This window comes from Drosophila nasuta, chromosome 2L (assembly GCF_023558535.2).
Source record: "Drosophila nasuta strain 15112-1781.00 chromosome 2L, ASM2355853v1, whole genome shotgun sequence".
Taxonomy (NCBI): Eukaryota; Metazoa; Arthropoda; class Insecta; order Diptera; family Drosophilidae; genus Drosophila; species Drosophila nasuta.
This window is the reverse complement of record NC_083455.1, coordinates 14,943,350-14,966,841: the sequence shown is the minus strand read 5'-3', so window position 1 is coordinate 14,966,841 and position 23,492 is coordinate 14,943,350. Positions and strand designations below refer to the sequence as shown.

At 42.5% G+C, this 23,492-nt stretch overlaps 9 protein-coding genes across 10 annotated transcripts; 4 read left to right on the top strand and 5 right to left on the bottom strand.

Annotated features, from left to right (window-relative positions):
• Positions 1-450: 450 nt before the first annotated feature.
• On the top strand, positions 451-4,280 carry LOC132798780 (uncharacterized). The gene is made up of 4 exons (XM_060810754.1): positions 451-788; positions 2,780-2,953; positions 3,025-3,408; positions 3,471-4,280. Exons 1-3 carry the CDS (start codon positions 734-736, stop codon positions 3,240-3,242), a joined length of 447 nt encoding a protein of 148 aa, XP_060666737.1. The 5' UTR covers positions 451-733; the 3' UTR covers positions 3,243-3,408; positions 3,471-4,280.
• Positions 4,281-4,311: 31 nt separating this feature from the next.
• On the bottom strand, positions 4,312-5,115 carry LOC132798781 (guanine nucleotide exchange factor MSS4 homolog). The gene is made up of 2 exons (XM_060810755.1): positions 4,917-5,115; positions 4,312-4,851 (listed from the first exon to the last, which is right to left on the bottom strand). Exons 1-2 carry the CDS (start codon positions 5,037-5,039, stop codon positions 4,606-4,608), a joined length of 369 nt encoding a protein of 122 aa, XP_060666738.1. The 5' UTR covers positions 5,040-5,115; the 3' UTR covers positions 4,312-4,605.
• Positions 5,116-5,503: 388 nt separating this feature from the next.
• On the top strand, positions 5,504-9,849 carry LOC132798773 (protein mitoshell). Its single transcript, XM_060810745.1, has 6 exons — positions 5,504-5,578; positions 5,752-6,216; positions 6,720-6,921; positions 6,984-8,103; positions 8,415-8,561; positions 8,866-9,849. Exons 2-6 carry the CDS (start codon positions 5,817-5,819, stop codon positions 9,010-9,012), a joined length of 2,016 nt encoding a protein of 671 aa, XP_060666728.1. The 5' UTR covers positions 5,504-5,578; positions 5,752-5,816; the 3' UTR covers positions 9,013-9,849.
• Positions 9,850-9,957: 108 nt separating this feature from the next.
• On the bottom strand, positions 9,958-15,182 carry LOC132798772 (ATP-binding cassette sub-family C member 10). Its single transcript, XM_060810744.1, is given in 6 exon segments — positions 9,958-10,535; positions 10,597-11,566; positions 11,630-12,086; positions 12,088-12,328; positions 12,385-14,328; positions 14,638-15,182. Coding segments are annotated over 6 exon segments (4,452 nt in total). The 5' UTR covers positions 14,999-15,182; the 3' UTR covers positions 9,958-10,056.
• A 66-nt stretch (positions 15,183-15,248) lies between these two features.
• Positions 15,249-16,575, top strand: LOC132798777 (coiled-coil domain-containing protein 97). The gene has a single exon (XM_060810749.1). It carries the CDS (start codon positions 15,438-15,440, stop codon positions 16,479-16,481), a length of 1,044 nt encoding a protein of 347 aa, XP_060666732.1. The 5' UTR covers positions 15,249-15,437; the 3' UTR covers positions 16,482-16,575.
• A 169-nt stretch (positions 16,576-16,744) lies between these two features.
• Positions 16,745-18,161, bottom strand: LOC132798775 (N6-adenosine-methyltransferase non-catalytic subunit). Its single transcript, XM_060810748.1, has 3 exons — positions 18,023-18,161; positions 17,412-17,964; positions 16,745-17,355 (listed from the first exon to the last, which is right to left on the bottom strand). Exons 1-3 carry the CDS (start codon positions 18,086-18,088, stop codon positions 16,745-16,747), a joined length of 1,230 nt encoding a protein of 409 aa, XP_060666731.1. The 5' UTR covers positions 18,089-18,161.
• Positions 18,162-18,498: 337 nt separating this feature from the next.
• On the top strand, positions 18,499-20,058 carry LOC132798778 (tumor suppressor candidate 3). Its single transcript, XM_060810750.1, has 4 exons — positions 18,499-18,706; positions 18,852-19,578; positions 19,659-19,821; positions 19,885-20,058. The coding sequence occupies exons 1-4, from the start codon at positions 18,620-18,622 to the stop codon at positions 19,898-19,900; spliced, it is 993 nt and encodes a 330-aa protein (XP_060666733.1). The 5' UTR covers positions 18,499-18,619; the 3' UTR covers positions 19,901-20,058.
• On the bottom strand, positions 20,006-21,230 carry LOC132798779 (polyprenol reductase). The gene has a single exon (XM_060810751.1). It carries the CDS (start codon positions 21,136-21,138, stop codon positions 20,167-20,169), a length of 972 nt encoding a protein of 323 aa, XP_060666734.1. The 5' UTR covers positions 21,139-21,230; the 3' UTR covers positions 20,006-20,166.
• Positions 21,231-21,383: 153 nt separating this feature from the next.
• On the bottom strand, positions 21,384-23,361 carry LOC132798774 (epsilon-sarcoglycan). Of its 2 annotated transcripts, XM_060810746.1 has the most exons (5): positions 22,780-23,361; positions 22,308-22,718; positions 22,032-22,124; positions 21,806-21,949; positions 21,384-21,736 (listed from the first exon to the last, which is right to left on the bottom strand). In XM_060810746.1, the coding sequence occupies exons 1-5, from the start codon at positions 23,337-23,339 to the stop codon at positions 21,625-21,627; spliced, it is 1,320 nt and encodes a 439-aa protein (XP_060666729.1). In that variant the 5' UTR covers positions 23,340-23,361; the 3' UTR covers positions 21,384-21,624. The 2 variants fall into 2 exon arrangements, with proteins under 2 accessions (XP_060666729.1, XP_060666730.1); XM_060810747.1 differs by lacking the exon at positions 22,032-22,124 and having other exon boundaries at positions 21,385-21,736.
• Positions 23,362-23,492: the final 131 nt, after the last annotated feature.

The following is a 23,492-nucleotide window of genomic DNA, read 5'->3' as shown; positions in this document are numbered from 1 at the left end:
GTCTCGTCGCGTGCCTTAACGTTCGGCTTCGAGCCACTATCGTCAGTGCGCTCGTGCTTGTTGAAGCGAAAGGTTGTGCGCGGACGATTTTTTTTGTGGAGATTAACCCTTGCGCAAGACAAAAATGTCAGATTGCAATTATATTATATATATATTTGAACTTTATGATAGAATTAAGAACCTGAACAAAATAATTAGTAATCAAAAACAAAAATAACGATTACTTTCAACTTCTAAACTATTAAAAATTAAATTATAAAAAACATTTCAACTCTTTTTAATATAGTGGAACAATTAAACCCTATGCGCAATTGAAGGGTTAATCGCAAAGCTCTACTGTCGATAAGGGGCAGCTTTTCCGACGAGACTACCTTGTGTTATTGTATCATGGCTGTGACTGTGGCTGAGGCTGCGTTTGTGAGGCTATCTGACCGAGTGCTCATCTGCTTATTCGTTCCACATTTGTCGGGCAAGCTGCGTCGACAGTTCTTCAGTCGCTTGTTGTCGTTGTGACGTTCTCGTTGTCGCCTAGCGCCGTTTATCGCTTGTTCTTTGCAGCAGCATAAAAAAGTGTTTGACAAAACAAAAAAAAAAGAGGATTAAGCACAGGAGTAGTACACCTAAAGAAGTTAACAATTAAATCGAAACATTCGAGTGTGAAAATATTATTAAAAACAAAGAGCTTTAAACTGTGTGTTTTTCAATCGTTTCAAATATATCCAATTGAATCAAAATGCAGTACATCTATGTGATTAGCGCGCTCATTTTGGCAATTGCCGTGCAGCAAGGTAAATGGAAAAATTCAAATTCAAAGCCACTCAATTTAAATTTCAAATAAAAAAGCAAAAGAAAAAGGGAAATCTGCTTGTGATTACATAATGCGTACACGGCAAAGAAACAGAGAGTGTGTGAGATAGAGAAAGAGCGAGTGGAAGTTTTAACTCTGTCACTGAGCACGTCCTGCATTGCCCCCGAAAAAAAAAGAGAGTGTGAGAAAGAGAGAGAGCGAGAGAGACAGAGAGAGAGAGAATATGACACACTGACGCCCTGACGCCAGTCAGTGCCGGCCACAATGGCGCCTTTTTGGGCCCCCAAACCGCTGAATTCATTGCACCCCATTCACCCGAATATTCTGTAGTTCCTTGTGACATGCGAATAGTCCTTTCATTTAATTGGCACTTTTACTATCCGTATACCATTAGCATATTGTCGATATGCAATCCCACTTGTCATAGATCTCATATACAGACATAATCCCCATCTTAATTCGCAGTTTTTCCTGCCGCCTGCCTTTCTTTCAACTGCGTGTGTGTGTATGTGGGACATGCGCACACTCGCTTGCTCCATTTGCCCTGCCTGTCATTTGGTTAACAGGCTTGGGGGCCAAATGCAATACTTCCTTCCATCTCGTCCTCCCTTGCAGTCACCACAAACTGTGCCTCAAGTCGACGCACTTACATAAAGCACGAACAGCGTTATTAATAGAAGATAAGGAACCGATTTAGATATGCACATGAATACATATAGCATAGTTGTAGGCATAGCGTATAGCTCAATAAATCAATTTATAGGCAAAGCAATCAATGCAATCCCCAACAGCATTTATTGACTACAATTAAATATGACGAACAACTCAAATTGAAGACAGAGAAGCAAAAAAATAAAAGTCTGAAGTAAAAATTACAATTTCATTATAATTCTCAAGTTTTATATTGAAATCAACTGTTGTTGTAAAAAACAGCAAACCTTTTAGTTGGTCACTGCAATTTTGCCATTAGAATGGCAAAGTAATTACATTAAACTGCTTTAATGTTTGCTTAATGCGTATACTTAATATTTATAGGACACATGATATTCTAGGAACTATCTCAAAGGGGCGTTGAGCTACCTTTTGTGCGCCTTTTGAGTTCGTTGTCTTAGATATTGTGTTGTGCATTGTCTGGCCGAGCACTCGACAACAATGCGCCTTATGTAAGCACACTTGGAGGCCAGAAACTGGGCCTCTTGCCTTAAGGGGGGTGGCAAAGTCAGTTATTGAAGTCCATTAACAAGTAAACTCTGATGGAAGCGAACGTCAGTTTCCCACTAATTACCATCAGGCCTAACAGGCGGACTCTAATGGAGGCGTTGCTGCCATCACTTGTTTGTTTTTCTGCTCATTTTGGTTGCAATGTGCCATTTTTGGCACAGCGTGTGGCAAAAGCGCATATCAATTGCATAATAAACGAGGAATGGCAGGGAGTGTTACTTAGAAGAAGCAACGTGTGAGCAATCGAGGCGGAGGTACATTTCATAAACAAAAGCATAACATACTCGTATTTGTTGTTGTTTGTCGGATAATAATGCGAATCTCGTGTCGTGTCGCATACGACCTTAAATTCAATTTAGCTAAGTCAACGACTCAATCAAAAAGAGCTCAATGCAGTGTCGCGGATATTTGTTTACACTTGTTTTATTCTCTTTGTTTAACAATTAAGGTTAAGCGTATGCGAGCTAAGTAAATATTGCAATTGTATTGCAATTGGACCTTTTTTTTAATTGACACAAGCAGGATTACTTTGATTGTTGCTGCCTAGATGAGGAATCCAGGAACAGAATTTAAATTTTGTTTATCATATTGCTATTCCAATTCCTGATGATGTTTACTTGATGAACCTTATGGACAAATAACCAATTTAGATAATTTATCAACATCACTAAAAAATTCAAGTTTATTTAATTTCTTTTATCAAGAACACTAAGAAAATAGCTAAATTATTTATGCATTTTTTTTTTTCAGGCGCTGCCATCAAATGCTTTGTCTGCAACAGCCACAAAGACGCCAACTGTGCGCTGGATATACCCCCAGATAATTTGCTGAAGGACTGCCAGGAGGATTACTCGACACGCGGCAAGGGCATACCGACCTATTGTCGCAAGATCACACAGATCATTGAGTTCTCCGTGAATAGCCGTAAGTTCAAGTGAACAACTCTTAGATGCATACTGAAATATCGTCCCTTTTTTTGTCTTGGGTATTTGCAGTGCCACCAGATAGCCGTGTGATACGCACCTGCGGTTTCCAGAATCAAACATCGACCAATTACTGTTATCAGCGCGCCGGCTTTGGTGGCCGACAGGTGGTCTGCTCCTGTGATACCGATAACTGCAACGGCGCCTCTGCGCTTAGCGGCATCTCGGCTTTGGGCATGCTTGGCACCGTTGGCCTCATATTGAGCGCCTTCAAGTGGCTGCAGCGTTAATTCAGCTGAACAATTCTGTTGTTTTTTATGTTTATTTTTCTCTCTATTTTTCCTCACACCTCTGCTCTGTTGAACCTTTCAGTTCGTCCTTTAACTTTTCACATTGATCTACAAAACAAAAAGCCCAAACAACAAAAACTTTATGCTCCACCAGTTGCTACAGTTGGTAAGAATTTTACTCTTTCAGCATTGTTAAATCTTTAATCTCACCAAGTATTTCTCTTGCAGTTTAATTTCAGCAACAATGTCAAATGGCAAAAGCTTTATAAACAAAAAGAAACAAATCTTTAAGTGTATATAAAAAAAGAAACAAACAACAATTGGCCAATAAAATTATGTCATTACAATAATATGGATTTTGAAACTAAAGTATTTAATAACAGCAATGATAATAGAAATACAACAACAACAACAACAAAAACCTACCGTAATTACAACATGAAAAGTATTCGAAGCCCCCCTATAAAAGTAAATGATTAAATTTAATCAAATGAAACGTTGTAGTTAAGATGATAAAAAAAAAATTAAAAGTAACAAAAAAAAAAACATTTAACGAAAACTTAGTAGTACATACATATACAAAATAAAAATGTTAACACTTTTGCTCTGAGTTCCCTTTTTTATTTTCATAAGAACGTTTTCTAACAAACCAAACGAAAGCTAAACAAAAAGTATTTAACAAATAACAAATCAACAATGATTGCTAAACATTTTCATAAATATAATACAAATCTTCTAGACAAATTTATAATGATAACGATATAAACCAATTGAATTCAATCCCCAATCAAACCATTTAGGTTAAGCTAAAAAAAAAACACGCTTAAATGGACATCGCCAGAGGCCAAGCGATAATCACGCTCCCCATACATATTGAACACTCGTTGTAACCAACTGCCAAAGAAAAAAAAAAGAAAACTTAAAACAAGGAACCATTGATCCTATTGGGATTCCCCTTTGCTACAATCTAGGAAAAAGTTAAAGCGAGGGCGCATAATGGAAATTGAGAAAACCGCAGATACCAAAAAAAAAAAAGAAGCCCATACAAAGTACATTTTAGTTACAACAATTTGTAAGCAACACAAAAACAACATTTATAGTGACCATTATTTTTTTTAGTTCTGAATCTCCTCCTTAAATGCAATAATTATAATGCAATAAAATTGTAAAATGTTTGAGCGAAAAACAATAAATATAAAAAAAAATTAAAACAAAAATGATGGTGTATGCGTTCTATGCGGAATGCGAACCAATTAACTTAATTATATTACACTCTCTCCTGCTTGCTAGTTATGTTTTTAAATTACAATCGAGGTGTGGCAGTACATTATGGATGTTAATTGCGAGTGTGACCAGTCGCCAATTATTTGTCCGAATGCACCACACGCTGTAGCGCCAGATAACAGCGCTTGGTCGCCAACTCATGGTATCCAACGGGGCCGCGTTCACAGTCGGCGCAGACAAGAAACTTGCGTCCATCGACGGTGTGGGAGAAACCGATGTTCTCGAATGTCATCATATCATCGATCTGCCAGAAATTACGCAGAGTCTCTGTGCTTAATGATTCGGCTGCGTTGTCTTTGCTTTGCACCATTAGCGGCACATCTATCTGGAAAAGAATTCAGAAGTCGGTGCATTAGTACAAGCCGCAATCGTTGGTTTGAGAAAACTTACTTCTTGCTCGCAGTATTTTCCTTCGTGCGCCTTCAGCATCAAACTGTTGCAAAATTGGCAGCGCACATTTGTATTATTCTTATCGTTTGTTATTTGTTCCGCAAATTTCGCTACTTCTGTCATTTTGACTAAGTTTTTTCTGACAATATTTTTGTTTTTGCAAAGAAAAAGTAAATGTAATGCTTCCTCTTGATATGAGCGTAACAGCTGTTTAACATTACCATATACTATTATTAACAGCGAATGCGTCAATCATTAATATCGATACAAAGACAGTCAACACATGACGAGTTATCGATACTTCCATCCCAATATGATTTAAAAATTCAAATTTATACGTTAATATTTAAATATGTTATGCACGTACTTATGCACAATTCATTAAACTTGTTTTACTATTAGTATTATTAATATTAATTATTTTCAACTGCTTATTTTGAAACTTAATTATTCAGTTAAATACAAGATCTACTTTTGTTTGGAAAACTTAAATGTAAAATAATATCAAAAAAAATAAAAAGCATTTTCTAAGTGTAATTTAAATTCCATTCGATATCGATATTCTTACCGATATTTGGTTAATCGTAATTGGAGCTTTGCGCCGTCGCTTTTGTTTCGTTTTTACCGTTGCTGCTTTTGTCCTGTTCGGTCAGCAATTTCCGGTGAGCAAAATTGTCATTTTTTTTTTCTTTTAATTTTTGAACTTTGAATGCTTGACATTCGTTTTTATTTTATTTCTATACACATTTTTTGTATAAATCCAATGAAATTGAGAAAATCGTGTGCTGCCTAGCGATTTAAATCAACCGCAAACTAATACAACAATTTTCTCTAGTGCAATTTTTAGTGCGGTTGCGTTTTTCGATCTATTTGCGTGAAAAAACATTTTGTGTATGTAAAATGAACAGGCGCTACAATCAACCAATGTATCAGCAATTGCCTACAATGGCCGTCGAAGCGCATTGTCAGCAATCCATGTACCAACAACACACCTATATGGATCGCTCCCGCATGGCGGTCACCGACACCATCTATGTGCAGGAGCACGTCTCCCAAAGCTCGTGGGCCATGAGCGCCCCCTCCCCGCGGATGCGTACCCCAGTATACGCGCAGGCCGGTCGTGCTCCTCCGTACATGGGCAACGGTGGCATGGCACCCCAAGCGGCACCTTCTCTATCGCATCCTTGTCCGCCGCCTCCACCGCAGGCGTCGCAGCATCAAAGTCATGCGTATGCGCCGGGACAACAGCCGGGACGCTTTGGCTACGTGCCCAATATTCAGTATTATGCCAGTAGCTCAGGTAAGTCTAGACCTCGGCTAATTTATTATTCACGAAGAAACGAAAACGAAAAGTATCCGCAAAAAAAAACGAAATGTTCTCATTAGCGGTTCTCATTTTACGGTTAGAATTTGTATTTGTGAGATGCTGAGAATCTGAGAGCCGTGATTCAGAACCACGGATTCAAGAATCTGAAAACCGTGAATGGGATCACTTCATCTTGTTTGCAGATACGTTTCATCTTAAAACTTAAGCCAGAATTCTAAATGAGTCCTGAAAATGTATTACCTAATTCCCTTAAATTATTTTTAAACACTTTATTTTAGTAAATTCAAATATTTCACAACTTAGAGAGAATTCATTGCTTTTATGTTGAATACATATATGTATGGGTATTTCCATAAATTAATAATGTAGCTAAACATATCTAATGATTTAATTACAAACACCTAATAGACCAATTAGACAGTAAATTTTATATTTGACTCTTCAATTATGAACTAAATCGTGTCCCAATCCTGCAGCCTCGATGAACACCAATGGACAATTGTATGTGCTTTGTTGTGCGCCGAACCCAAATCGCCCCCAGCATCAGCAACAGATGACAAAGGACAATTCAACCCAGACGCAGGGAATTGTGAAGCGTAGTCGTGATGCCAGCACACAAACCGATCTTATTGGCGATGCGCCACCAATGCCACAACCACAGCAGGAGATGGGCGACAAGTAAGTGAGAGTAATATGAAATAACTATTCAAAAAGACTCCAAACATTTACATAATTTGCAGCAAGCCGTGTAACAACAACACCTCATTGTTTGATTTTATTGGCGATGGTCAGCAGTATGGCACTCTGCAGGGCAATCTACGCAACTCGGAGGTGTTGCTGCCCAAGCAGCGTCTCAAGGAAATCACGCACATTTCGCTCTACGGCAGCTCGATTGCTGAGCAAGTGGCAAGTGCACATCGTCAGCGGCCATGCTTCAAGAAGATGGACACACTGTGTGCCCGCCTTAAGCAGGATCTTTTGCGTCCCGATGGAGTGTTGCCCAACATCAATTCACAGGGAATTGCCTGGGCTGTGAAAGATTTCATATTCGTATTTACACGCATCGTCAATTCGTGGATACTATTGAAGGGATATGTGTACAATACACCCGAGGGTCTCAACAAGATCAAGGACGAACTGCCCGATGGTTTTATGGGTGCATTTGATTGCTGGCAGATCACAACACTGACCATGGTCGAGATGATCATCAAATCGTTTGTGAATCTCGACGCCATGCTGCAGAATCAGAAGAACAGTTTCACCAAAATGGATATGCATAATAGGAATTGCAACAACAACGACAGCAGCAGCGATTCCAATTCGAGCAATAAAACGCTTAACGGCATCGACATTTCCACCCTCGAGAATGGGCCCAATGCTTTCAGCACACCACGGAAAAGCACCGATCCGGAAGAGTTGAATCCACTTGTCTTAGATAATGATAACTTGGATAATAACAATATGAACTATTTGTACACTATGGTTCAGGATTCGGAGGAGGCACAGCGCTGCGTCAATGCCAATGGCACATATCTTAAGACTGGCACATATACGCCGCTGCTAAAGGAGGCAAATCCAGTGGAGCAACCACAGTTATCGCAATCGCCGCCAAAGAGCAAGCCCATGGACTGGAAGCCAACTGACAACTGGCAACAGTCAGTTGAGTCCGCAAAAGCTCCGATCAAAACTCAACTGCCAAAGCTAAAGGCTCAATGTCGTCACAAAGATGTTAAACCCTATTCAACACCATTGAGTGTGTTGCGCCGCGAGATGACTCGCAAATTGGTTGAGCTGAGCAATCGTATTATGCTTCTACAGCACATTGATCGTTTCTTTCAAAAGCAGTTTACTCTTAATTATGTGAGTTTCAATTGCAACTTGAGTATAATTTGTTTGACTGCCTAGAGATTTAAGAGCTATAACCATCTTAACATGCTTAACATTTAAACTGGAATAAGTATGGAGATAGTTAAGCTAACTGTCTCGATACTTGTCACATTTTTACCTTTACAAGTCCTCAATATTGAAGAAAGCTATTAATACTCAGCTAATATTTTAGAGTAATCATATTGAATGAAGCCAGTCAAAAACGTGATAAAAATCATGGCAGTTAAGCGAGTTATACTGTGCATCAAGGCATGCAATATTAACATCTATCTTAACCATTTCAGTATCCATATTTCTATGAGCGTTGCCATAGTGAGTTCATCGATGTGCGTGCCATCATCTTGAAATGTGAGAGCGCATCCTATCAGCATATTTCCCAACCCGTTCACGACTTGCGTCGCATCATATTCTTGGTGCGCCGCGATTTAAAGGTACTTGGTAGATCAAGTTCTTGTAAATCTACGATTTTACACACTATACAATAATCGCATAATTGTTGGTCAATATGTTTGATTTACCATTTTTTTTGCTGCGTTTTTAGCGTTTTGTGGACTGCGTCTCCAACTTAAGGTATTTGTATGAGTTTGCCATAATATGGACTAATGTACTAATCACTGGTCTCATTTGTGCACTAATCTCATAACACACACTAGCACATAACAATTCTAACACACACCCCATTAATTAGCATTTAACATTTACTTGCAATTATACTGATAATGCTTTTCTTGCCAGGATCACACGAACATGGATTTGCGTTTGTACACCGCTCTCTATGAGCGCGCCATCAACGAGATGCTCTCCAAGACACCTTATCAACTGCAACAGTTCGAGCACATCACTGGCAATCCCATTGAGAAGATTTTCTCCTCAGACATTTAAAGTTTCTAGTACAGCAAAAGCACTCATATTTTAGTTAATACTTATCTCAACACAACATTCACATAACCACAAACAAATTAATCAACTCCAATTTGTTTATGGGGCAAGCTAAAATTATTTAATCACTTAGCTGACAAATACGAAAAGTAATAATTATAATTTGTTTATTGGGCCAGCTAATATTATTTAATCACTTAGCTTGCTGTATTTTAATTGTACAATAATTAATTTAATTGTTAAATAACTTTCAGTATATAATATCAGTTCATAGTTAAAACTTTATGCTTTATAAGAAAAACACACCGCATGCTTAAAGTCAATTACACAAAGTTAAGAAAGCATTAGTTGATCAGAAATCATCGATCTATAGACAATTATAATTTGAATGAAAATTGTTCGACAAGCAAGTTTCGAAATATGAAAATCAAAAATGAATAGACATACATATACTTAACTAATTTTGAGCAATGGAAAACCCTTTAAAAAATTTGTTTTCAAAATCGTTAAAGATCACACAATATCAAATTCAAAAATTTGATGCATTAACCAAAATTAATTGTACGTGCCACAGAAAAGTGGTTGAAAATAAGAATAACAATATTAGAAACCCGCTTAAGGCAAATACTTGCAAAAATAACTCATAATCAAAATATTAAAGTGTATTAGCAACAACACAAAACACATTAAAATTCAAGATTTGTTAAATGTTCACACAAAAATTACCAACCAAATTTTTGATACATTGCTAAACAAAATGAAAAGTGATTTAAGTACTTCCATGTAATTTGAAAATTCCAATTTTATTTTTGTGGGCATTATAAAGAGTTTATTAAAAAATAGATGCAATTGTAATTTCGAATTCAGTTTCTTGTAATCTCTGTGATTACAAATAAATACGAATACAAATACACAAATATAAATGTAATATTTTTGGTAAAACTATCAACTAAAAATACACATTTAAAAATTAGAAATTATGTAAACAATAAATACACATAAATAGTAAGCATGTATGACAAATTTGAATATGCATAGCAACAATTGCTAATCGACTTTGGCAAAATCCTCCAGACTGATATCCTGCGCCTGCAGCATGCTAAAGAATATGCTTGATGTATTGCTGGCCAATTCCTGCGGTTTGCCTTGCTCACAAATTCGTCCATCATCGAGCACAATGATGCGATCCATGGCTTGGAGACCACGTAATCGATGTGCGATAAAGATGAGCGTACAACTCTTGAAGGTATTTCGCAGTGCCTGCTGCATGTTGAGATCGGACTCATCATCCAGCGAGAAGGTGCCCTCATCAATGCACACGACTTTGGCGTTCTTGAGCAATGCTCTCGCTAGGCACAACAATTGCCGCTGTCCGGCGGACAAGTTATTGCCGCCACTATCGATATGTCCGTCTAGTCCTCCCAGCTGTTGCACCAGCAATGTGGCTGCTGCGGAATTCTTGATGGCATGCCAGATCTCCGAGTCATAGAAGCTATGTCGAGGATCTAGATTTTCACGCACAGTGCCTGCAAAACATAAAAATTAAAACTTGAACTAAAAAGAGAGACATCAATGTAATAATCGCACCTGCAAAGAGGAACGGCTCCTGCGTGATGACGCCAATGCGTTCGCGTAGCACACTCAACGCCAACGTATTTAGATTCATTTGATCGAGATAGATGTCGCCCTGCGAGATTGGCGCCACACGCAACAAGGCGGCCAGCAATGAACTCTTGCCGGCTCCCGTGCGTCCCACGATGCCAATGCGTTCGAAGGCCTCCGTCTCGAAGCTGATGCCACGCAACGCTGGCGCTAAGTGTTCGCGATAACTGAGCTGCACCTGCTTGAAGCTGAGCACACCTTGGGTGGGCCAACCAAAAGGCGGATCGGCGCTGCCATCGGCATTCTGTTCCGGCTCCAGTTGCAGATACTCATCCAGACGCTCTACGGCGACCAGTTGCTGCTCCGTTCCGGCCACAGCATGCAGCAAATCACCCAGCTGTCCAGTTATGGACAACGCATACGAGATGCACAAACCAACGAAGCCAGGATTTGTGGCATGCGCTAAAGTTATAGCCGCCAACATGGCAGCTCCACCCACGAACAAAGCGCCCAACAACTGCAGTCGCAATGCGAGCCACTGTTGTGCAGCAGCCGATGACAACTGCGCCTTGGTGCTCTCCTCCAGCTTGCCCTGGAAATCACGCTGAAACCGAGCGCTGGCACGCATACTGCGTATGGTGGACAAACCTTGAAGCGTTTCGGTAAAGTGCGTATAAAGCGGCGACATTGCGTTGCTGGACAGTCGCTTAATGTCGCGCGAGGCGTGGCGATAGCGTTGCTGCAAATTCAAATAGATGGGCACCAGCGGTATAACGACCAGGATCAGCCAGGGAATGGCATAGAGACTAACGCACAAGGAGCCCAACAAGGCGGCCAATTGGGCGAGCAGAATGTTCATTATGAAGGGCAGCGAATCGTCCACAGTATTTGTGTCCGAGCTGAAGCGATTGAGTATGCGACCCACCGAGGTGACATCGAAGAAATTGAACTTGGCCTGCAAAATAGAAGAAAAAAACATTAATAAATTGTGGTAATGAACTTCTCAGAGGATGCTCACAAACATGACGCGCTTCAGCATCTGCTCGTGCAGAAAGATGGCCGCTTTGATGCCAGCGTAGGCGAATAAAAAGGCACGCGCTAAGGTAACCAGCGAATTGGTCAATGCAATGGCCGCAAAGATGCCCAAATAGTAACTCGTGGAGTGTGCGGTCTCATTGGATGCCTCCTGCCCCGGTCTTATAAGCACATGCTGTAGCGTTGTGTCATTGGGATGTCCATCGAGTGTTGTCTCCGTGACCCAATTGGCCAGCCAAGTGTCGCTCAAATTGCGCGTCAACTGCATGAGCAGCACAAAGAGCAACACGGCCGAAGCGAGTGGAGTGCTGACAGCACGCCAATAGCAACTGAACACAGAGCCCGATAAATGGCCATATTCACGTGATTCCTCCATGAGCAAACTATCCACACTCTTGTTGTCCGCATCAGCGGCATTTGGTAACTCCCAAGGTGCCCTGCATCAACTCCTGCGTATCGTCATCGAAATCCTGGCTCACATCAATGCTCTCTGTCATGTAATCGCTGGGTGTCAGGCGACCATCCTTGATGTTCAATATCTGATTGGCGTGGAAGAACAGCTGTGTGCTGCGCGTGACCACAATGCGTGTCTTGTGCTTCAGCAGACCCAGCAGACAATGACGTATGATGTGATTAGACACATGTGCATCCAACGCAGACAACACATCATCCAGCAAATAAACTGAAAGTATGAATCATGTAAGAAATCGATATAATTGTGTAATCTAAACTACTCACCCTTCTTGTCCTGGTAGACAGCGCGAGCCAACGCAACACGTGCTCGCTGACCACCGGATAGAGTTCTGCCATTCTCGCCCACGCCCATCAGATCACCGCCCAAGGTGCGAATGTCCTCATTGAGTGCGCAGGCAAAAAGTACAGTCTTATACCAATGTTCGTCAAAGTTGCTACCCCACACAATGTTGTCGCGTATGGTGGCGCGTTGCAGCCACGGCGATTGCGGCACATAGCCGAAGCCTGTGGTCACCTCCTGAACACAAACCTCGCCATCGACGCACTGCAGGCCGGCAACGATGGCGGTGAGAAAGCTGCTTTTGCCACCGCCCACCGGTCCCTCGATGCAGATCAATTGACCCGCCTTGATGTCTACATTGATATCCTTGAGTTGGAACTGACTGGGAGTCGTCTCAGTCTCTTGCTCATTGCTGTCATGCACAAAGCTTGCGTTTTTTATCTGCAGCACACTGGCTGCTTCATCGCCGGCGTTGCGGTTGCCACTGCCACGCATTATGGGATTGTAGTAGCTGGAGTATTCCAGATTGGGCACATCCAACAGTTCCTGCACTCGACGCAACGATACCCAAGCCTCCACCAGGCCATTGAGCACCCAGGGAAAAGCGTTCAGGGGACCAATCAACATGTAGAGCAGCGCCACACTTGTGTACGTTGTAGAGGCCACCAAGTTGTGTCCCAGCAGCACATAAACGCTGAAGGTGAGCAGGCTCATCAGCACTGGAGTTGTGGCCCAGAAATACACACACATGGCATCGAGATATTTGCGCTTCGACAGGAATTTAATCTCCACTTGACGCAGTTCACGTATCTTGCGTATAAAGATGGGTTCCCAGGCACTCGATTTGATTTGCTTGGCGCCCTGCATTGTCTCTGTGGTGGCCGAGAGACGTGCATCCTTGGCCGTCATCAAGCCAACCGTGTAGATGCCAATGCGCTTGGCGACCCAACGATTGACGGGTATTAACAGCGCCGCAAAGATGACACCCGCAAGGAAGGCGACGCCCAACTGCAAATACAGCAAATAGAGCGTAGTAAACAGCTTGAAGGGAATGCTCCAGAAGGAGTGAAAACTGATGCACGAGTTGACAATACGATCCGCATCCGTGGACATCAAATTGAGCATATCCGGACGAGATTCCCGTACGCCACGCGCCTCCAGAGCCTTGCGATAGATGCTATTGACGACACCGACGCGCATCTTCATGCTGACCATGGACATGCGCCAATCAAAGTGGCATCCACACAACGCCGACAGCAGTGTCGAGCCCAACAGACCCAAGGCATAATAGTAAGCACTATTAGTTGGTTTAGACTCGTCAGATTTCAGCAAAGCACCAAGCAACAACGGTCCGGCAAAGCTGCTGACGTCCGCCACCAGGCGCAGCAAGCCAATCAAATAGAACTCCAGACCAAAGACTTTGTGCAGGGCGCGCAGCAGACTCTTCGATTGCGATAACGCCAAGTGAAGACGCTCGCTTAAGCGGGTGATATTCAAGGCATCCGGCAGATCAAACAGATCCTCAATGCGACGCAGCTTTCCGGCGACGCCTTTGTCAATCAGCGGCTGCACCCAATGGAACAGAAAGCGTGATGCCCAATTGGCCTCGTCCTGCGCATGACCGAGCAAAGCCTCATTCAGCTCAATGTGAAAGTAGGTGTAACGCTGCGGTAGCAAAGCTTCCTGCTCACGATCCCGTTGACTGTTCGCATTTGAAGTGGAGATAATGGCGTTGCCCTTGGGAATCAAGGTGGCGGCAAAGCAAAGATCACAGAGCAGCGTGGCCAGGCTCCAGGGCCACCATTCAAAATGTAGACTAGTACGCAACCAAACCGCATCCAGCAGCACAACCATCAGCCAGACCACATTCAGCAGCAGCGAGCCGCGATGGCTGAGCGTGCCAAAGTGTCGAGCAGTCAGCAGGTAGCCTAAAAAAAGAACACAACAATTTATCGGGGTACGTTTTCATTTTTTTTTTTTTAAATTAATAAATTTAATCTTAGACCACAATCTAAAGTTGTGGTTTCGATGTAAATCTGCTGAGGTGGTCGTATTCAGAAACGAACTTAATGAGTGTGTAAATATATAATAACACATGTGTTATTAACAAAATATTGCTAGCTTCATCTCTTACACTCAGATGTGTGTGTTTTTATAGACACACGTACAGAAAAAGAATTTCACAAATAAGTGATAATTGCTTATTAAGAGAAGGGAGGGAGTAGCTTTTAACTTACCACAATGCACAAGCCACATGATGCACTCGGCAGCGACGACGAGCACATCAACGGCATACAAATCGATGCCCGCACGATGGAACACAAATATCTTGGATACGGGCAGCAGTGCTAATATAATGCTTAGCACAATGCGTATCGCGATTAATTGCAACTGACATCGGTTGCGCGATATGCTTTGTGTGTGATTTCCTCCGAAATTGTAGGCGGATATTACCGCAAATATGGAGTAGACAGGAAACTGCAGCAGTGTCTTCTGGAAGCATGGCAACAGATCGTTGGTATCGTTGGCAAACGGCTTTAGACCCGTCGGACAAAATTGTGTCCAATTCCATTTTAAATTCCAATCAATGTCCGACATTGTAGCGTGTGCTTTAACGCTTGCAAGAAAATCTAAAAACGGGTATTTTTCTGCTGCCTGTGTTAGTCATCATTCGCGATTTCTCCGCGCGCGCTGCAGTAGCGATAAATATTGCTCTAGTTGAGGCGTCGTTACCCTTTATTGTGTTGATTGCGCTTAACTGATTACAGCGGTTGCCTCTCTTGTTTATAATCAACACTAAATAAAAAGAAAAGAAAACAGCTGGCGCCGCTAACAGCTGGCAACGTTAACACTCGAATTGCAAATCTAGCTAAGCGATAGTCACTACTTGAAGAAGCAATAGTCGATAAACTCAGATATATGCAATTATCGAGCAATTGTTATTGCATGAGCAGTATGCAACTAATCGAAAACTTAAAAGCGACTCAATAAGAAGAAGCATTTGTTTACACAACAAAAAGTTAATTTCTTGCTTGCTATGACGCAAATTACGAATGGAAACGACGAGGAGAAGGCGGAGACAGCTGCCGAATTGCCGGCACAACTGCTGGACATATTCAAGTCTCTGGCTGAGAATGCCACCATTATCTTTAAGTCCCAGCAAATTGACGATCCTGAGCTGAACTTAGTGGAGAAGCAACAAATCGCTCGAGATGTGTTTCTCAAAAATCGTGAAAGCTTTCTACAACGGTTCGGCAGCTATTTAACTGCGCAGCAATTGAGCATATTGCATCACGAAGAGCAAAACGAAGATATACGCGAGCTGCTCGAGAATTTTAAGCACAAGCTGCACACACACAAAGTTTGCGTAAAAAATCGCAGATATCAAGCGATGCTGCAGTTGCTCCAGCAAGGCGAATACTTTAGCGAGCACGAAATGATGCAGCGTGCTCCCGAGCTGTATCAGGAGCTAGTTGGCCAGCACTTGACCGCAGAGGACCGCAAACAGCGCGACAGTTATGATGTTCGCAACACAAGTTTCTCCGGCATTTTGATGCACACTTTGGAACAGCGGCAACGCGATGAGCTATTGCAACAAGTGGAGCAAACAGCAGCAGAGCCTGAGCCAAAAATCGAACCGACACCCGATCCTGTCAACAGCACAGAGTGCGAGGTGCCTGATGCATGTCGTCGGCAATGGGGCGGCTTTGAGGATGATGAGCCGGTGGCTTGTTCCACAAGTCGCAGTACAATGGCTCCAACTGTCACCAAGTTGAGCACACCCGAGTTTTATAATCCCGCAGAGCGTGAGCTGTTGCGCAATGAATTTATGGGACTTATGAAGGAGCGTTTTCTCAGTGGCCAGGACAAGGATTTCGATTACAGCGCAGTGGATGACAATGTGCTGTTGGATGACTTGAAGCAACTGGAACGCGATGAAGAAGATGCGTATTTTGATGGCAGCGATGATGACGATGAAGAGGAGTTTAAAGAGCAGCAGCCTGTGATTGATGACGAGCAGGATGATGAGCTGGATGTTTATATGCGACATCTGAATCAACATCACAGTCTACAACATTAGGTTTTCAATTACCATTAGAAGCAGCTTGGATATGATGAACTGCCAGTAATGGATGAGTAAACTCTTCATGAATGAGATGATCAGTGATAAGCTAGGCTGATAAAAAATCAACACGAGTCTTTAGCAGCATTAGGTTTTTAATCGTTATCTTTATCCTTAAGTCTAGTCTTAGAAGCAGCCACACAAATCGTACAGAATACACAGATTGCAGGACCACCTTCTAGTGAACATCTTTTTCTCTTAACACGCTACAATTAGTTCGACTACCTAGGCCTGCCACGACCACGTGGAAAACCGCGTCCACGACCACGCAACACTTTGCTATTGGGCGGCGGACTCTTGGGACGTAGCAGCTCGATGCGGCTGGTGCAACCGGTGGCCGGTGCCTCGGCGAAATACGTTTGATATAGCTCCGCATTGAAGTTGGAATTGGTCAGCTCAGGACCAACGGTCAGCCAACCTGGACGAATGCTTGAGTCGCGACCAAACAAATGCAAACGTCGACGTCCGAGGCAGAAATGCTCAATGATGTGAAAGATTTCAATGGGTTTCTCAAAGCTACCGAATTCCTCCTCCTCCGATATGATCAAATCTATGTCCACATTAGCATGGATAAAGTCACCATCACTAGAGCGGCGAACGGTACCCTTGATGCCCATCAGGCAGTGTTCCTTAGTGCGTTGGAAAACCGCTTTGGGAATCGCTTGTTTTGAATGTCCCGGCTTGTTAATGTTGGTGCGTATCCAGCAGATGTCTTCGCAGCGACGAAAGCCCCACTTCTTCAAGCAATTGCGACCCTGGTCCAAACCCTCCGAGGAACCACACCAAAGGAACACAAAAGAACGATGGGCGGCTATTTCACCCACATCCAAGTCTGCAAAAAAGACGGGATTAATAAACGTACAGGCCCCTTAGAATACAGGAACTCACTAAGTATGTCATCCCAGTTCCAAAAGACTCTCGGTGCACCTCCGACAGTAGCCACAGCTGGCGCGGCACGCGCATATTCCTCGAGTGGCGGCTCAATTAAGATGACATCAAATTTGCTGCCCAGAGTTTTCACATCCAACGTTTTGAGATCAGCCTTCAAATACATGGGTGCCGAAGCGGTGTCCTGGATGAGTTTGTCCTTCAGCTTGATAAGTTCACGTAACTTGGGATATTCCTCAAAACGATCGGCGAGTCCCACGTCGCGTATGAAATTCTGTGGCCTTTGTCCAGTGTCCACAAAATGTTGGCAATAATCGTTGTGCGGATTGGAAGACTGTGTGCCCTTGAGGAACGTTGAGGAATCCCTGTAAATAATCTCACTTGGCGTCTTTTTCGATGATGACGACGAAGATGCGCCCCCACTTGTCTCCTCTTCGTCCCGTTGACCAGCTGCATTTAGCTGTCGACTGCCGCCGGCGCCGGCATAATTGTTGCCATCTTCTTCGGCATTGCCTAGCACTTTCTTCAGCTCATCCACGCTGGACAAGCCGAGCTGTAGAATTTAAATAAATTGAAACAAAAAGCAAACAACAAATTTGTGGGAAAATCACCGTTTGAGCCAAAAGCAGCCGGCGTTTGCGCGAACGCTCTTGTGAGTTTTTTAACACATCACTCATGGCCAACTATTTTGTAACTTTACTAATAATTTAGCATCAAAAATGCAATTTTAATTCAAAATTAAAAGACAACAAAAAGAAAATTTAGACGAAACAACGCGTCTCAATGACGCGAGTGGGCTCACGGTAATCTCACGAGCCATCGATAATGCGGTAGAACAAATTGTGTGAATGACAAAGTGATTGGCAGTATTGCAATGATTCTATCGATATTTTTGACTGTTAATAGCGATAATAACAATTTTACACAGTTGTTTGATAGTAAAGCCTAAAATAGGTAAAAAGTTTAGCATTTTTAAAATTTTTTATTAATAAATAACGAACGGCATGAACGACATTTTTAAAAGTGCTAAGCACAACAACCTTGTAGATAGGAAACGATATTATCGCAACACTTGCATTGATGTGAACAGTCTGGCAACGCTAGCACACAGCTGCACGCCACCAAAAAAAAACTTGTATAGTGCTATACTCTGTGATTGGTTTTTTTGTTTAAATATTTGTAATTAAACAAATTAAAAGAAACGCAAAATGAAGGTGCTGCGCCACACTCTACTGTGCGCGCTTATAGTGCTCGCTGGCTGCCTGATCTTTGTGGCGGCGCAGGGTAAACAGAAGGTAAAGAGCGTCTTCCTTTGATGGCCACGTCACTCGTATCAAAATAAAAACCAAAGAACCCCAAATTAAACCGGCAAATTAAAAAAGCCGGTTAAGTTAATATTATTCTTTATTTGTTTACATAAGTTTATTATTGTTATTGCAGACGGGCTTAACGCTGTCGGAGCGCGTGCAAAACTTAGTGGATATGAACATGAAGAAGCCGCTGTTGCGTTTCAATGGACAAAAGTTTCGTGAATATGTGAAGAATACGCCACGCAATTATTCGATGGTTGTAATGCTCACAGCGCTGGCGCCAACACGTCAATGTCAGATCTGTCGTCATGCCCACGATGAGTTCAGCATTGTGGCCAACTCATATCGCTTCTCGCCCATCTATTCCAACAAACTCTTCTTTGCTATGGTCGATTTCGATGAGGGTTCCGATGTCTTCCAGATGCTGCGTCTCAACACGGCGCCCGTTTTCATGCATTTCCCCGCTAAGGGAAAACCAAAGGGTGCCGACACCATGGACATACATCGTGTGGGCTTTGCGGCTGATTCGATAGCAAAATTCGTGGCTGAACGCACGGATATCACCATTCGAATCTTTAGACCACCAAACTATTCGGGCACTGTTGCCATGATTACGCTGGTAGCGTTGGTTGGCAGTTTCCTTTACATCAGACGCAACAATCTGGAATTCCTGTACAACAAAAATCTGTGGGGTGCCATTGCGTTGTTCTTCTGCTTCGCCATGATCTCGGGTCAGATGTGGAATCACATTAGAGGACCACCCTTGGTGCACAAGACGCAGAATGGCGGCGTTGCCTACATCCATGGATCCTCGCAGGGCCAGTTGGTGGTGGAAACCTACATTGTCATGTTCTTAAGTGAGTTGTGGGGTTGGGGTTTGTTATTTATAAGAGAGACAGACAATTTCATGAAATATTTTATGATTATTCTCTTGCAGATGCTATGATTGTGCTGGGCATGATTCTGTTAATTGAGTCGGGCACGCAGAAGGCGAACAATCGAAATCGCATTATGGCCATGGCCGGTTTGGTCTTGTTAACTGTATTCTTCTCCTTCTTACTCTCTGTATTCCGTTCCAAAGCGCAGGGTTATCCTTATAGGTAAGCTAAACGGTTTATTAGTTTCTTATTGATCTTGGTTTTATTAAATTTCCCGCTTTGCAGTTTCTTGTTTAAATAGAACCGTCTGAGGCCAACAGCTTTCAATGACGAGGGTACAAGAGTGGATCGTTATTAACGTTTTATAGTTCAAATTCCAAAAAGCAAAATCACCAAGCACCAAGTACTCGACGTGTGTGTAAAACAAGTTTAATAATAAAAGCCACTACTAAATTACAAATTGCCTCTATATACAATATAATATAAAATATATATTATATTATGTATTTAATATAAAATAAGTCTCGTTGTTAAAGGTAATCGATGCTAATCCGATCCGCTAATCTTCTACAGCAGCCAAGGAATGATGGCATGTCGTCGCTTGGGGTAATCCTTAAAGTTCTCTTTGTACCACTGATGTGTGAGCAGCGCATTGATTGTCTGATTGCTGGCCACCCACACAAAGATGAGCTTCCATGTGCGGATGGGCGTCATTAGATCCGACAAGCAATAGTACATAACTACTTCGAAGAACATGTGAGGCGATGAGATCAAATTGAACCAACCTTGCGATGGTAACAAATGTTCCTCGGTCTGAACGGCGCCTGTCTTGGCATTCTTGCGAAGATTCACCAGCACCATGTTGCTGCTATACTGCTGATGCCAGGCGAACAGAAAGATGAGGATGTAGCTCAACTGCAGCAGCGATAGATGAGATAGCGTGAAAGGTTCTGGCTTCGAGCCACGAACAAATCCAGCCGTGTTAGACAATAGTGAGGTCACAGCGCCAAAGTAATGCATATAGCCAACGGCATAATGGGAAAGATTTATCTTGCTGCGCCTGGAGAAGATTTGTACAAAGTTCGTCTCATAGAAACGACGAACGCACTGCAAACCGAGCAGAAGAGATGCCACCAGTGCCGTTGAGCTGTCGACTTGGACTTGGCGATGCTGTCGTCCCCCGCACATCAAGTCCAGAAAGCGGAGCACAAATTCTGGTGCAACCTCTTGAGTAATGACACTGCGAATGATGAAATAAAGTGCGAGTATGGACCAACCTAATGCGAATACATAGAAGTGACTGAACCACGCCTTGGGCACTTCCAGATGATTGACCAACGCATCAGTGGACCCCTTATGGCTGTGTTTGCCATAGCGAAATGATTGTCTAATGCTATTCGGTAGATGCGATTCCACTAAAGTCATTAAACTGCCCAGGAGCACGATGGTCACGATAAATATAATGAATATCAATTGCAGCAGATTAAGATGGTATTGGTCCACTAGCTGCTCCAAAGAGCTAATTAAAGCGAGCACCATTTTCGCTTGACACGTAAGTTTTAACTTACAACTTTGACTGCTTTGATCGACGACACAACTTTCTCTAATCAACAAGCTTATCAGTGGTTGGGAAAGCAACAACGATGACCCTCATAGTCGATGAAAACTCGTTATCGATCACTTGTAGCAAGCATCGACGTTATTTATACCAAGTGTGAATGACAAATACGCAGTGTTGCATGCGATGTATTTGCCTTGCGCGCCTTTATTCAAAAAAATTCCATTTATTTTTATGACATATTTATATATATTTAATTTGCAACAAAGCTAAGATTCCAACTAAATTACAACACTATATAATTGATATTAATGATATTTCGATGCGGTTATATGATATATGTAAATGTAAGCCCACGTTTACGCTGGCAATGTTTAATGGAGTTTCTTCTGCTTTGGTTTATTGCTTTCTCTTTGAATGTGCGAGGCGCGCTTTTAACAATACAGCACCCGGGGTTCTGATGATTGTCATATGTCCACGCCATTGCGTCCCAAGGTGCCGCCCTTATACGGCGGGGGCTTGGGACGTGCATAAATCCCAGCGACTCCGCTATCTAGTTGATACAAGCTATTGTTGGGGCTACAAGACAAAATAGAACATATTAAAAAAAAAAAAAAAAAAAGTTTATTTAATTTTGGTTCTATATACCTTTGGGAGCGCAGGCTCGTGTTGTCCAACAGAAAATTGGGATCCTTGAGACTCTTAAGCGTTGTCACTGGTTGCATTGGTTTTGTGTCCGAGCATTGAACCATCTGCACGGTGGAAGACATGGGATAATCCATATGTAGGGAGCTGTAAAAGAAAATGCAGTGTATTAAATTCATTTGGAAAATGGCTTTGTACTTAGAAGAATTTAACAAACCAAAAAAGTTACCTGTCATCATCGGAAACACTCTCGGATTTGGCGCACGATTCTTCACACAAATGAAAAATGTTGTCAAAGAAAAACTCTGAATGTGGATCATAACTAAAGAGGCAAGAAATCAAAATAAATGTATATCTAAAATTAAAATTCTAACTCGAGGAATTCAAACTTAAAAATTTGAAAATAATATTGAATTCAGAAGTTAAATTAAGGCAAAGTACAAATCATATTGTTCAACCAGTGGTAATCAAAGAATATAATAGATAGTGAGCTGTTTACACTTACAACTTGTGATGCTGGAAGCAGAGCACGGCAGAAAGCATGCCCAAAAGCACCGCCAAAATCATGCCTGGAATGGCAAAGGCAAAGGCAAACTCATCGATATAATTGCGCATGGGAACATCCTCGCGAGGAATGCCCAGCCAGCGATCATTGCGACGCTGCTGCTGCTCCTCTGTCAGTTGATGCTGCTTATGCTTAGCATCGTTATTATGGTACAACACCTCGGTGGGCGTCTCTATGCCAACCATTTTAAAGGCACACCAGTCCAGCTTGAAACCGACATTCTCGAAGATCTTTTGCACCGAGGTGCGTTTGTAGGTGCACGTTGGCAGCTTGTAAAGTGGACGCACTTCCTCTTGAAGTTGCTTCAAACGCGGCGAGAACTGTGCAAAACTGCCTACATGAACGATCACGCTGGAAAAGCGATTAAAATATTAGGATTACTTTACAAGAGCATTTCAACTCATGAACTCACCCCTCACGTTGCTGAGGACGCAGTGGCAGACGACCGCCCATGTTGACCGCAGACTCCATAAAGACCACACTGAGATCTTCTTTGCTGCCCGGCCAGAGATCTTTGCGGAATATATTTCGTAAGTTCTCCACGCGTCCCGGATCCATGAGATGTACCCAATTCAGGTTGTCGATCTTCATTTGCACCACATTGGGTGCCACAAATTTATGCGCCACAAACATGCTAATGACGCTTTGACGTGTCTCGTAATTCTGTCGATTCAAGGCCACTACATCCAAGTTGAGGGTTTTGCCTGCTGCGGAGATGGGAGGCGTGCCATAAAGGAATCCCGCATGGTACTCGTGACTATACATGTAGCGCATCCAGCTGGGCAGATCGGGATAGTGCTGCAGTGAAGGTCGATAGCGAAACTGTTCGCTAATCACTTGGTGTGTCCAGTTGAAAAGTTGTGGCTCGATTTTATAGTTGAATAATTCCCCTACATTTGCTTGCAGTTTCAGCTTAAAGGATTGGACGCCGTGTATGGCCAGACATGCCACAATAAGGATTATAAGCTGCATTTCAATTGAGTTTTATGCGACGTATTACGACTTATTTTACATCAACATTCTTTTGGTGGACGCTGTGATGACTGAAAATTCCTGCAGTGTGTATCTAAGTTGAGAGAGCGCAGGCGCAGTAAGCATTTGCATGTTTGGGACACCAAGACACTT